Source organism: Ruditapes philippinarum, unplaced genomic scaffold (genome assembly GCF_026571515.1).
Source record: "Ruditapes philippinarum isolate M1 unplaced genomic scaffold, ASM2657151v2 ctg4153_1_1_1_1, whole genome shotgun sequence".
In the NCBI taxonomy this organism is placed as follows: domain Eukaryota; kingdom Metazoa; phylum Mollusca; class Bivalvia; order Venerida; family Veneridae; genus Ruditapes; species Ruditapes philippinarum.
Genome location: NW_026863703.1, coordinates 32,477 through 47,909, shown reverse-complemented (window position 1 = coordinate 47,909; position 15,433 = coordinate 32,477). Strand labels below are relative to the sequence as shown.

Genomic DNA, 15,433 nt, shown 5'->3' with positions numbered 1-15,433 from the left:
ACCATTAGAAATTTAACCAACATATTCAAATTATAAACCTTTTATGAGATGCTATTTAAGGTAGACCATAATTATGTATAACCTCCATATTGAAGGGTAATCACAAAGGCTAGAATCAATTATCAACTACACTGGAATTGAGGGGCGTGGGGTCAAACCCCAGAAAAGGCATTTTTTTTTCATTTATTTTTTCTTTTTAACATTATTTATGTATCTCTCAGAAAGTGTTTAATTTAAAAGATTATAATTATTATTGTTATATATTTACTAACAATAATGCCAAATGTAATAGCAAATAGGATACAAGATATTTTCAAAGTTGACCAAATAAAAACTTCACTGTTTAAGTAAATATATAAGTATATAAACCACAAGTATTTTATATTTCGCATGATCAACCAATATACTTTTTAAGAAAAATTAGGCAAACTTTGAAAAGAGCGCCTCATTGTGGTAAGTTTTACGGATATTTGAATATGTCTTTTCATATAGGGAAATGTTCAAATAAGTGTTTAAAGTGGGTGAGGTAGGGTAACATTTGTATACATATGAAAAACATGTTGTTTAGAAGCAATTATTTTGCTCGTGTAATTTGTTACCTGAATGTTAAACAATAGGATAACATTTTTCATAATGATGATATTATAGATTATTGAGAGTTCCGTCATTTCTGGAAAAAAAAACCCTTCTAATAGCAAAGTTGTAGTTCAGAAATGTATCCATAACTCATAAACCTCACGGTAAATTGTATTTAAATTGTGCAAACAAGTGACCATTAAGACACATAACTGTCCTATGTTGTCAGTTTTACAATTCCTTATAGTGCCTATTACCCATGGTCTACCTTAAAACAAGATGAATTAATAACTTTCAGTAAAGATTTACGTAATGAAAATTAATACAAAGCGGAAGTGTGGCTTTACCAAAGATGCCAAAAGTCCAACTTTTTACATGATATTCATACTACGTTATAACATTATTACACATATTACAATAATATATAATATCAATATAATATAGTAATATTATATATAACAAATTCATTTACTTTCTAATCCCCACAAAAAATCAATCAATTCAAAGGTTATAGTCTGCAAATCAGAATATAACAAATTATTGTTTTGTATTAAAGTAAAAAGTGATAACAAACCTAGTGTCATATAATAATAGAATATAAAGAAATACAAAAAAGAGGAAACAATTTTAAACTACTACAGTATGTAACATGTACAAGTAGACGTTTCAAGTCGGTAAAAGGCTGAATTGTGTAGAGTTAAAAAGTTTTGTATTTTAAGGCACATTATACCTCAGAAGCTTTGAAATGTGTACTTTGTTATAAAGAGAAAATATGAATAAATTTATATTTTAAAAGACATCTAAATGAATGTTAATCTTTAAGAGCATGTTGGATGATTGTTACATTAGGAAAGTAACGTTAATTGTGAAACAATTTGTCATTTAAATTGCAACTTATAAACAAAATAGTATTTAACTTCCATACAAATATTAACAACAGAACAAAAATATCCTTTAGTTAACTAGCAAATTTATCACTTTCTAGAAGCTATAAAGTTCAACAAAATTTAAAGATTTTCGAGCAATAAAAACGTATTTCATAGGCATAATGAGCCAATGATAAATTTGCGTTAAATGTCAGATGCAGTTAACGATATGATTCCTTCCACAATTAGAAAATATTCCCGCATCTTAACTTTTATTCAGATCTGAACCTAAAATATATTGCCATGGATATCGTCTTGTGACACGTTCATTCCCATCATTTAAATATCAATGCTATGTTTTGAATAATAATAATAATAAATAGACCAGATAAATAAAATTAAATGCAATCTTCACGTCTGCAAAAAACTTTACGTAGGATATTTAATACAGATTATGATAATTTTGATTTCCCTTACCAAGGAAACTGAAATGAAAGACGAATATAATATTCTTAAATTTAGGTTACGGTTGAAGAAATATTAAGATTTAGTGGCATTCACTGGAAAACCGGTTTTCATCCAAATGTTTTGCATAAGAATGTAATTTTAACTTCAGGCCCAATCAAAAGCTTTATCTTGATTTTAAATCATTGTTTCATGAAATCTAAATTAAACTGGGATAACATTAAATGGTAAATAACAAAATGTTACAAAGTGTTGATTTTAAAAGAATCAAGGATTAAATTGACGAATAACAGTACATTTAAATATCAGAATAATGATAGGATAAAAATAAGGACCAATTTAGTATCAGTATCAATATTTGGATCAACTTAGTCGGTAAACTGTGTTTATTACATGCTTTTTGGTAGTTTATAAAAAAATATCAGTGAAATAAAACTGTTATTTCAATGTTTGAACCAGAAAAATTATCAAATTGATAAGTTTCACTGTTTAAGATTTAAGCCCATTACGTTGTTTTAGTGAAATACCAGCGTGCATAGTATTAGAAACCAACTTACTGACGTGACGTCAATAATTGCGTCACTTTTTATTATTATTTGGTGCACTTTTTATTTAGCATTAGGTTAAAACGTCATTTTAAAAGTTATTTTGCATCTAATAAAAAGGAAATTTGTTAAGTTTATTGTAGGATCGAAATATGATTCACCTCGTGAACACCAACCGTTATATTTCACTCGTGGCTGCGCAACTAGTGAAATATATCTTTTGGTGCTCACTCGGTGAAATATATTCCGATCTTACACTGAACTTAACAAATATCCTCTATATAATATGTTGCACTATAGAGAGAGCAAACATAAGTTTTATTATGTTTAAATTATGGCTTTACAGCATAGAAGATGCTTATTACCAAATGAATGTAAGAATGAATGCGAACTACATTTTTCATAATGAAGCAAAATGTAAAGACAATTTTGACTACCATACAAAATATTAAACAAAATCATTATAACATTACTCATTTAAAATAGTAACAGAAACAAATGTCATTCAGAAGTCATGTGTGCTTTACAATATTTCATTGTGAATTGGAGAAACAATGTTGTATATTGTTGTATAAAATATTTACACTATATATAATGTTCTTGTGAAAATAGGAGAACATACTTTATAATGTCTGTTTAAGTCTTATATGAAGTGATCTAAATAATACAAAAAAGATATATTTTGCTATGATGTGATTTAATTAGTCTTGTTTCTTGAATATACATTTTGTCTTGTTTATTGAAATACAATTTGTCTTATGTCTTTAATTTACAATTTGGCTTGATTTGATATTGATGAAAAATACACATCGCTTTCTGTAAGTTACATATTTATTATTCATTCGAAGAACTTATTTCTTCTAACTTAGCACGGCGACGAAGTAATACCTTCTCCAATTCATTTGTAAGGTCTGCACCTGGATTTATATCTTGAGCTTTCCTTCGGTAATTCCCAGGGATGTGTCCGCGTCTCCCACTTGCTTCTGCAAGGAACCAAACCAACCTTGATTATATTTTAGCTATATAGTTTTCTTAACAAAAATAATTATAATGAGTCCTTAACTGGTTAAATATGCTGTTTCAGTTGAAAATTTACTACATAGATAGTTTTTTAGTTCTGTACAATAACGCTAAGTTAAAATAAGAAATGTGAAACGTCCATTTCAGCGTAAAAGAAAGAAAGGTGTAAATAAGCAGAAAACTTTAGTCTTGATAATTTGTTCATAATATCATTCAATGAATACAATTAATAATCAAAGCATTTATCTAAAGCCACAAATACAAATAATTTCGATGATATCTGTCCGGGACGCTTACTTTAAGTTTTCTTCATAACCGATTTTAAATATTCACAAAAGTATTCTTGCTTCAGTTAAATTTACCTGGCTTTTGTTGAGGTACCGATTTCATATCTTGACATGATTGGCCATGAAATAGAGGATCCGGATGTGCTGCTTGCTCTCGTTCTGTACATGGATTTGGAGATATATACATTAAAACATCATTTTTTTCTTAACATTGTAGTGGGGCGTCCGTGGCCGAGTGGCTAAGGTCGCTGACTTCAAACCACTCGCCCCTCACCGCTGTGGCTTCGAATCCCGACGGGGAATTTTGATACTTTCATGTGAGAAAGCTATCCTACTAGCTTACGGAACGTCGGTGGGTGGTTCACACAGGTGCCCGTTCCTGCTTGAAATAATGCACAGAAGGGCACCTGAGTTCTTTCTCCACCAGTTAAGCTGTAACGTCGCCATATGACTTATACTGTGTCGGTGTGACGTAAAACCCAATAGATCAACAACAAATAAAATTTACTAAAATTTACATTTAGCCTGGTGAATAAGTGTTAAAGATTTGCAGAGATTGCAAATGTTAAAATGTTTCAGTAGTTAAGTTACCAACAGTCTAGAACCTGGTCGGGGCCCCTGTGACCGAGTGGTTCGGGTCATTGGCTTCAAACCATTTGACCCACACTTCTGAGGAAGCTATCCAGCTAGTGTACGGACGTTGGTGGTTCTTCTCATATGCTGGTTGTGTTTGAAATAATGCTAGGAAGGACACATGAGGCCTTACTCATCCAGGAAAACTAGATTGTGGACATATGACCATCACAGTGTTTGTTTTATTTATACGGAAGAAAACAAAACAATGCAGAGCCTTGTCAGACAGCATGGTTGTGGAGTCTGACTTGTATTAATACTTTAGGTAAAAACTGTTCACATTCGGTTAAGCAGGATTAGAGGTTGAATAATTTTCAGTTTGCACTTCACATTTATTTACCTAGATGTTTCAAAATTAAAACTCCTGGAAATGAAATTGTTTTAAAGTGGACTCGCGACCACGGATGGGCAGACGGACGTTCATCAAACAAGATGGTTTCCTGTCAATAACTAGAACCATGATGATACTCGTTTATTTAAATAAAACGTGGTATATACGATCTCGCTTGTTATTGTATTAAAGCCAACTAGGGTTTAGATTAAGTAACTTTATTGAAATAGAAAAACGATAGCAGGTCACAGACGAAATATAGGAATGAGATGTTTCAATGAGTTGCTAACAAAGCCGTCGCTTGGGATTGCTTTGAGTTTTGTTGGACGGTCGCCTTAACAGGTACTATATAGAGAAAATAAAATCCGGTTAATAACTAGAGTTTTTGAATGAGATATATTACATTGAAATTTGTTTCCTACAAAGCGTATGTGAAGTCCTTGCTATGGAATGTTTTTGAGCCTCCTTATGATCCATGTCAATGTTAATGTTACTTTAAACAAGAAATCAGTTTCCGTTCAATAGCTGATTTTTCGAATGAATAATTGCAATCTGACCAAGGCTGGGATTGCTTTAGGATCTCCCTGGGGTCAAGGTCAATGTCATTGTACTAAATACTGTATGTGTAGAAATATTCGCGGGCTTCAAATTTTCGGGATCTTCGCGGTGACATTCGATCCGCGAATTCATGTTCAGCGCGAATATTTTTACACAAATAATTTCTTAATAGTCATATTTTCGCGCATTTATAGAACAAAATATATCACTGTGTTCACGGCTGCCATAAGTCTGGTATCCGTTGCGCTTTCAAAGAGTGATTTTACTGTTGTATAAACTGTACATGTGACATTCAGCTCTGTATATAAATCAGTTTGCTAGTGTATTAATGTTTGACTGATATGATAATCGGATTCTTGTATAAGTATATACATGTTTGAACAATACCAATAATAGTTTTATCTCATAATCCGAGTCATAAATGTCTTGACATCTGACCAGATTATATTTTGTTTTGTTTTTCTAAACAAACAATACAAACAACACAAACTTTAACGATTTTAACTGATGAAAACATGGAAAACAAAACACAATTACTCAGTCAACATTTTAACAATATCGGTGAAAAGATTATGGTCTCATTCAGTGCTGTTAAAAACTGTGAAGAATCACGCACGTTAACGGACATTCTTTTGTGTGCCATAATTTGTACGCTAGACAAACTGAATGTCTTTGTTATGTACAATAGCGTATTGTTTGACACCAGGTGTTGAAAATAACTGTGAAGTCCAACAATGATTACAGTAAAAAGTATTTTGAATGAAATAAGGCTGCTTGCGAAAACAATTGCCTAATCATGTAAGACTAATTTCCCTTACTTTTTAACCTGATGGGTGTACGCGAATTTATGATTTTCGGCTGTCACCTCCGCGAATTCAAAATAGCGCGAATATTAGTATATACCCCCAAAATGGACCTTTCCGCGAAAATTTGCTTCCGCGAATTTAAATACACATACAGTATAGAACATTTGTTTCTGTTCAATTATGAAATATTTCAACCAAACTTTGTGTAAAGCAAATTTATATTACGACTTAACATTAGTTTGCTTTAGCGCTACGTAGGGTAGTGTTCAATGACACTTTTACTAAAAAAGACGAATTTTGTTTCAGGTCAATAACTAGAGTTTACTTGACATTAGCAAGCTCGTATGAGGACCTCGCTTGGTATTTATTTACGCACGCCCTTGCTACCCCCAACAAAATCAATGTCAATACGATATTATTTTTCCATTTGATGTACGAGGGTTGTTCAAATGTGAATGCAACTAGCCCAATATCTAGCTTTTAACAAGGTCTTGCACGACTTATATGTACATGTATCGTATACAAGGTTGTGTAAGCTTTCAATTGATACAATACATTTGTAAATCAGTTCAGTCTAGCGATAAACGCTATCTTCTCGTATATACTTAAGCTAAAATTGTTGGTAAAAGGTATCCTTTCACTGACCAAATACGGTCCTATATCAAGAACCGCTGTATTCTTGATATACAGGCGAAAGATATAATTAATGAAATATGTCGTATTTATGGGAACACTGAACTTTCTTTTTCATCTGTCACACGCGGTGTAAGAAACTTAAAAGAGTTGTGGATTCAGAAAAAGATGCACCTGATGCACGCCGTACGAAAACTAAAACTTCGCCAAAAACGGTTGAAAAATTAAAGGATTTGATTGCTACTGATGCAAGATTTACAACTAGGTATATAGCTGAATAATTTAGTATCTTGGTAGGAGTCGCTCAAACAATTCTAAGATGTGATTTAAAAATGAGAAGGATAAGTGCCAGATTGTAACCCCACCCCCTTACAAAAGAGCAAAACTGTCTAGGGAAAGAATCTTTAAACAATTGTTGAAACAGCTCCCTGAATACAACAATCGATCTTTTGCAAATATCATCACTGGCGATTAGACGTGGTTTCACTTTTATGAGCCAAAGCGAAAGAACCATAACAAAATATGGGCAACCAAAGGAAGTCAAAGACCTTTCATAGCAAAACGCACCATGAGCGTCAAAAAGGTCATGTATGCAATTTTCTTTACAAAACAAGGTCCTGCTATTCCTATTGCCGCAGCAAAGGGTAAATCTGTAAATGCAAAGTTTTACAAAAGCGAGGTCCTTCATAAAAAAAGAAATATTTCAAAACCCGCCGCCCACAACTGGTCTCCGTGTTGTCCGGTTGTTGTATGACAATGCAAAGCGGCAATTGTACGAGTAAATCTGAAACAGGAAAAGGTTGTCTCGTTGTTGCTATTTTCCAGTGTCTGAACAGTATACCTCGAAAAGATTCGAAACCGTAGCGGTGAGTGACAAGTGGTTTGAAGTCATCGGTCATAATTACGCGCCGAAGGATGACCCTTAAATGCATTATTGTTAATTCAAAAAGGTTATATATTTTTACTTTAAACAATTTACTTTAGCTTGACACCGTCTTAATGTCTCATATAAATTACTTAATACAATATACTTTATATTTTTTTTGTTAAATGTTTTAGAAAAATGTGCTTGTGAATTTCAACACCAAATTAATTGAAAACTTTACCTGTTAATTGGGTTTGCACAATGTCCCGACGATGTACCTACAAAATTAAAATTGAAATGATTAGGACACAATTTTGATATAACAGTGAAGTAATTTTATATAAAATTTAACTGAACTATGACAATTATACGAATAATACAATTGCAAATAAGTTATACTACTGAATCAAAAGGGTGATATCGATATCAAACAGGTATGTCAAAAATGCATGCTGTATAAATTGATCGCACTTATTCACATTAACTCTGGATGGGTATTTACTTGAAATGCATACAATGTAAAACAATGTCCATTCTTAATCTTCTGATTAATATAAAGATGCAATACCCGGTCAACTGGACACTTACACGGAAGTCAGTCATATTATTAATTAAATGACCGTTACGCTACTAAAAGATTCCGATGAGCTCGATCAGCATTTTTGTAGTTGTCAAAGTGTGTTATATTCCATTTTAAGTCAAAGAAATGAGCAATGGCTCGGTTATCATTTGTTTCCTTTCCTTGCCGGGATGAAAAATGTAAATCCAAATTTTATAAGAAGTTATGTTGATAAAAAGAAAACAAACATACGTAATGAGTAGGTCTCGTATCCGTTCTTATATCAAACATTCTTCTTCGTCGCAGTATCGTATCAGGCGATGGTTTCTTTGCAATCGGAGGTGCAGCTTTATGAAATATGATGTTAAAGTTTTATACTCTTAATGTTAAAATGAAAGTCAATAGCTTAAGCTCTAATCATATATTAATTTATAGATTTTCATTTCTTAAATCGATTTCGATACTTTTCGAAAGGAAACGAATTTAAAAAGTGATAATAACTTGGGGATAAAATAATTCAAAACATTTGAAATATTGTACACTTAGTGACAAATTATAAAAAAAACATAATTTTCATCACCATCGTATTCACAATTCAAATGCTAGTAGGTACCTTTGGATGACAGCGTGACCGAATGGTTTACGCGTCGGACTAGTAACCTAAGGATTGCTGACCATGTTGGTTCATAACCCGTCAGGGTCAGCCGTTACGTCCATGAGCATAAAACTTTTCACCCGTTGCTTAGCACTTTTTTGTTCCAGGAACTGTTTCGAAAGTGTTTGAATTAGCTAATACCTTTCAACACAATCAGACTGGATAAATAAGTATAAATGAAAATTATCCTAACGTGTTCGTTATGTAAACAGAATACAGGCAGTTGCAAATAAGTTAAAACAATTCTTATAAGATGATTTGGACGTGTTCCTTGCGACTTGCATCTCATATTCATTGAAAAACATATCAATATATGTTAAGTCACCACCTGTATCTTCAGCCTTCTGTACGTAATTCCCAGGAAATAATCCATATCTCCCGCTTGCTTCACCGCGGAACCAATCACCACATTTTTCCCAAACCGTCACAAGCTGTCCTGTCTTGATTTTTATTTCATCACCCATTCTTGGTTCGTAATCGTACAAAGCTATATATTTTTCTTAACATAAAGAAAACAAAAACAATTAAATATAATGAATACTTCACTGATGCTGTTCATATGCATATGCCTTTGCTGTTTTTAATTTACTACATAGATAGTTCAAATTACGTTCAACAAAAAGATTGACCTGATTACAAGTTAATAAACTTAATATTGTAAATTCAGTCCTAATAATTTGTACATAATGTCATTTAATTGAATTCAATTAATTATCAAAACATTTATTTCATTTCGTTGATATCAGATTCTGTCCGGAACGCTTATTTTAAGTTTTCTTCCTTATCAACCTCAAACTATACAAACGTGTCTTTGCTTTATTTGAATTTACCAGGCTTTTGTTGGGGCATCATATCTTGACCTGATTGTACATGAAATGCAGGATCTGTGTGTGCTTCTTGTTCTCGTTCTGTACTTAGAATTGGAGATCCTATACATTAAAAACAGCATTTATTTCTTTACATTTAGCCTGGTGAATATGTGTAAAAGTTTAGCAAAGCTTTAAATTTAGAACAGTTAAATGTGTCAAGCTACCAACAGTTTAAAGCCTGGTTAGGCTCCATGACCGAATGGTTGAGGTCATTGGCGTCAAACTACTTGCCCTTACTGCTGTCAACTTATTAATGTGGGAAAAATATCTAGCTAGCCTACGGACGTTGTTTGTTCTAGTCAGATGTTTGATGTGTCTGAAATGATGCAAGGAAGGTCACCTGAGGTCTAACTATATCAGAAAAGCTGGAGAATCGCAAAATTACCATTACAGTGTTATTGTGACTGAAAACAGAAAACAGTTCAAGTTGTTGAGTATGAGAAGATTTTAATTTGTGTTAAATACTGATCACTTTTGGTTATGATAAGCAGGATAAAAGGCTGAATATTTTCAGTTCGAAATCCTTGCATGCAGATTTTTCAAAACAAAAATCCTGGAAATAATATTGTTTTAAGGCGCTTAACGTTCGTCAAACAAGATGGTTTCCGGGCCATTACTGACGTTTATAATGATTTTTTTCAATAGCTATATAGCAGGTTTATCTTAAGACATCGTTTGGGATTGCTATACTGTCACCTTTCCGTAGAAAATCGGTTTTCGATCAATAAAGGACATGTTATTAAGAAATAAGATTTTATAGCGATACTGTGTGTGTTCGAGGCTTACATGAAGCCCTTTCAATGGATTGATATTTAATCCCTAGGGTCAAGGTCAAGGTTACTGTAGGTTAAAGTAGAAGACTTTTCTGGTAAAAAAATAAGTAGAAAGAATGATTTATTTAATTGAAACGTTTTGTACAAGATCTCGCTGGTGATTGCTTTTGGGCCCACTAGTGTTAAGGTTTAGTATTTTTTTTATAAAAATAGGAAAACGATATCCGGTCAATGACTACAGATAGACATGAGAAATTTCAATAAGTTGCAAGCCTATGCGAAGACGTCGCTTGGGATTACTTTAGGTCATATAGGGTCTAGATCGCTGTAACTTAACAGAGAAAATATTGATTCCGGATTTTAACTAATTTAAAAGTTTTCAATGAGATATTTCAATGAAATTTGTTTCCTAGATAAATCTGAATTTGAGCATCAGATTTATTATATTAAAATAGAGAAAATAAGAATCATTTAAGAAAGTCCAAAAAAATTTTAATCTTTAAAGATAAACTATGCTTATATTTTGGTAAAATATTCTTTTGTAAAAATGTATTGGAATCTAGTACATTCTACCTTAATATGTCGAATATGAATAGGTGAGTGTATAATCTATGTTTGGTTAGCTGCATTCCTGATCACTTGTCAAATAAATTGGTCCATTCTTATAAAAACTGCCAGATTTTTAATGACACTTTGTAGTCTTACTGTGTTTATCTGTAGTGTGTTGAATTTAAAACGTAACATATTTTCTTTGTATGTATTCAAATGATGTTAACTATACATTTCAAACGAGACTGTATAATAATTATCTTTTTTTTTCAAATATCAAATTTGAGCATAATATAACTTTAAATGTCAACTTTTTGTGTATTGTAATATGGATTAAAATATAATTAGAACAGGTGAAATATCCAATAACCAGTTAAACAAGTTATCTTCTTTATCTATGCAGGTGTGAAAAACACCCGTCAGTATGTTTTATTTTATCATTGACATAGTTATGAAATACAATGTATGATCAATATTCGGTTGTGAAATTAGCAGTAATGTCAGTTTCTTTTGCCCGGGCTCTGCTTTCACTAACGTTCACAACTGAGACAAATCTCAACCTAAGATTGTTTCAATATTGACTGACATACTTACCTGAGCAAATCTCAAGCCCTCACTTAACTTTTTTCAAAGCTTGAAATAAATGTATCTCTACTGAGACTGTTTTGTCCCAAAGACATAATTAAGATATGCTACAAACATTTTTTTTTATTTTGAAGTAAATAGTTGCTATTTATGTAAGCTGGCGAAAAGGACAAATTTGAGGCGCAACAGAAACATGATTCTTGTTGTTGTTGTTGTTTTTGTTGTTTTTGTTGTTATCTTTTGCATTTTGCATTAACAGCATACTTTCAACCTGTGATTATATATTTTCAAGTACAAACATTTACAAATGGGTAATATGAAATGAATTCCTTATATGCTTGATTAGTAGATAGTAAAAATTATTTGACATTTTCAAAATGAATTATAATAATTGAACAACAATGAATGTAAATGGCTTTAAAATAACATTCCCTCTTTATTGACATATGAACGATGTCTTACGAGAAGCAAATTCATTTTTTGCACAGTAGTGTTAAATATGCATCATAGTTTTTATTATTAAATTTGTGACGTTATGGTTTTAAGACTTCTTACAGCAGTGGGCATGATTTTACCGCAACATAATCAGTCTAAATCGCTAATTCTTTCTCGTTTTTTCCCAAGTAAGGATAATATAATTATGTTAACTGTTACAATAACCAAACAGAAAGGAAATACTACTCATCTATTATATCTAGCTTCACTGAGACCTTATCTGAATCGGCCGAACCCTTGTCTCAATATTTCTGAGATCAATCTCAAATCTCAGGTTTTGTCTCAGGGAATTTTAGTGATAGCAAAACTGAGAAAAATCTCAATCTAAATTGAATTGAGATTTGAGCAGAGGTTCTGACTCTGAGAATGTTAGTGAAAGCCGGACCTTGGCTCTTAAACGATTATTTGTAGCGTTGATATCAGTGCCTTGGTATAATTTTATTCTTAGGTTTTCAGAGAGATTACTGTACAATGGTTATAACTTAAGGTTTCGTGGGAATGTCACGGTTCTTGTTTGATAAAACGCATTATGTTTTTAACATTATGTTTGTTTGATTGAGGTTTACGTCGCACCGACTTAATATAGGTCATATTACAACTTTCCAGCTTAACCGGTGGGTTAAGACCTCAGGTGTCCTTCCGTGCTTTATTTCAAGCACAAAGAATTGAGTAGAACCACCGAATCTAGCTTGATAACCTCACAACTGCATTATCGTATATAAATAGAAACACATTAATTTAATGAATACTTAAAAGGTGTTTGTGAATTAAAACATTAAATCAATTGAAACTTTACCTGGTGTGTGTGTTTGCTCAATTTCCCAAAGTTGTACCTACAAATTGAAATTGAACTTATTTGGACCCACTTCTGGTATAATAGTGATTTAATTAAATTAAAACCGAGGGAAATATGACAATTTTAAGAATAGTACAAATGCCAATATTCAAGTAATGTTAATGAATTATAAAGGCGATGTTGATGTCAAAATTAAATGATATGTTATTTGATTGTATTTTTGCAACGAAGCTATTATTGGGTAGCAACTAGAAACTAAACACTTTAGTTAGTCATAATAAAGTAATTATCATTAACTAATAAAATATTCCGATAAGCTTGATCATCACTTTTCTTTTTTTAAAAGAATTATATAACATGTATGAAGTGAAAGTAATGAACATTTACTCCGTGAAAAAACACATATCCAAGGCGATTAAAGTATATAGGCGACAAAAGTCGGAATTTAAAACTAATTCTATAAAAGTTCCGTTATCATGGGATGATAAATGCAAAATCTAATTAAATTACAAGATATTAAAAGGAAGAAAATTACAAAGTAAATACTATAATTACCGTATCATAACTTTCGTGCCACGTGTTCCCTCGTCGCCGTATGGTTCCAGGCGATGGTTTATTTTCAATCGAAGGTGCTTATTTATAGAATATGTTGTTAATATGATTAATGCTCTTAATTTTCTAATAAAAGTCAATTGTTTTAAATTTAATCAGGTACCAATTAAGAGATTTTTTTCCTTTTAAAGCGATCTGGTAAGTTTCAAAAGGAAACAAAGGTGAAAATATCTTTGGATAAAAATCAAAACATTTGAAAGAATGTTTACTTATTAAGAGGTTTCTCAAAGCTTACCGTAACCTTAACGTATTCATTATGTAAACAGGATAAAAGGAGATCCTATTTTAGTAAAATGATTAGAAGAATACTTAAAAATCATTGCCACTTGCATCTCCTATTCAGATCATTTGAAAAATAATATCAAAATACTTGCTACCTGTGGCGTTGGTAGGCATTTCCGAATCAAATTGTTCATCGTCAGCATCTGAGTCCATGCATTCTTAATATAGAGGAGAAAATCAAATCAACAGGAGCTATAAGCGGATATGATACGCTAGACCTTTAAAATACTGGGCACACTAAAGAAAGTCTGAACTATTAAATTCATCAATTAAAACATTTATACATATATAGTGTATCGATACAAGGAAGGAACTGAAATGTCTAACTTCTTCCAAACACTAAACAAACATGTCACCATGTCAATGAAAAGGAAAAAAATAGAATATGAGAAGAAGCTATTTTGGAAAAGATAACAATGATGGACCTGAAGTAATCATCAGTTCAGTAACACTGATAGTAAGTGTTAAATTTAAACATTTTTAAAGCAAAGTTCTATGATTGAAACGAAGATGATTCTTGGGAAGAAAAGATGCAAGAGTAATGAACCTTGATATAGATGCTGTTAGTGCTGACAAGTGATAATTAGCTTAAGATTCTTATAATAAACCATTTTATAAAAGAATTAGAAATCTTAAAATTGTCAATTTTCAAAAAGATTGTCAGATCAAAATTGAAATAATGAGCTGCCGCTTAATTTTATATACATACTATTCACTTATTTATTAACTTTCATTCATGATTGAAGACCATGAAAAAAAATCAAATAAGAAAAAACGATTTATTTAATTAATTGGAAACAATTCGCGTTATATGATAATGAGTGTTATGGTGATGGCATTGACGATCATACTGTTGATGAAAATGATGATAATGACGCTGAGGTGATGATGAGTTGGATGATGATTTTGAAAATGATGACTTATTCGACTGATGATATTTAAGAATGTTTTGTTGATGATGGAGAAAGGGTAGTGTTGATGATAGCAATGTGGATTATACAGATTGTGAAGAAGACAATGATAATATTCAAGGGATAATGACGGAGACAATGATGATGATAAAAGGGATGAAAAGAATGACTTGGATTTTCTGTTCAGAAAAAAATTCAATATAATATAATAAATATGATGATGACAGTGATTCCTGATCTTCATGATGATACCTACGATTATGACAATGATAATTATAGTTATAATGATGATTATGATTTGATAATTCACAATTAATGCTTTTGAATAAATCCTTTAATTTTTTCTGTTTACCTTTGCCATGGCCACGCTATTGCGAAAATTTGCCATGGTAGATATTTTAAATTTTGAGATAAATATTGAAAACATTACATACAGTATGTGTTAGAATAATATTCAGTCAGATTTTTTTTTTGAGAAGTTTGCCACGGAAAATTTGCCATTGGAAAGTTACAAAACTTGTGCCATGTTAACCATGGCAAGGCCTTTTCCATGATAAAATACAAAAATGAGTGGCAAAGTCGTATTTGTCATCTCAATTGCAAACTTTGAACGAATTTCTTACAAAACAAAATAGTAAAGAAAGAAACACGAAACATATCAACCCCTTAATTTTTTTTAATATTGAAACAATGAAAAATATTTTTTGTCAAAATCGTTTTAGAAAATTAATCTGGAAAGTGATCACATATTGTCGCTGTTGT

General features: G+C 31.7%; 1 protein-coding gene across 1 annotated transcript; it reads right to left on the bottom strand.

The window, feature by feature from the left end:
• Nucleotides 1–481: 481 nt before the first annotated feature.
• Nucleotides 482–13,547, bottom strand: LOC132723083 (cytoplasmic protein NCK2-like). Its single transcript, XM_060707746.1, has 8 exons — nt 13,422–13,547; nt 12,867–12,903; nt 9,630–9,728; nt 9,128–9,298; nt 8,397–8,491; nt 7,827–7,863; nt 3,835–3,918; nt 482–3,435 (listed from the first exon to the last, which is right to left on the bottom strand). The coding sequence occupies exons 3-8, from the start codon at nt 9,649–9,651 to the stop codon at nt 3,287–3,289; spliced, it is 558 nt and encodes a 185-aa protein (XP_060563729.1). The 5' UTR covers nt 9,652–9,728; nt 12,867–12,903; nt 13,422–13,547; the 3' UTR covers nt 482–3,286.
• Nucleotides 13,548–15,433: the final 1,886 nt, after the last annotated feature.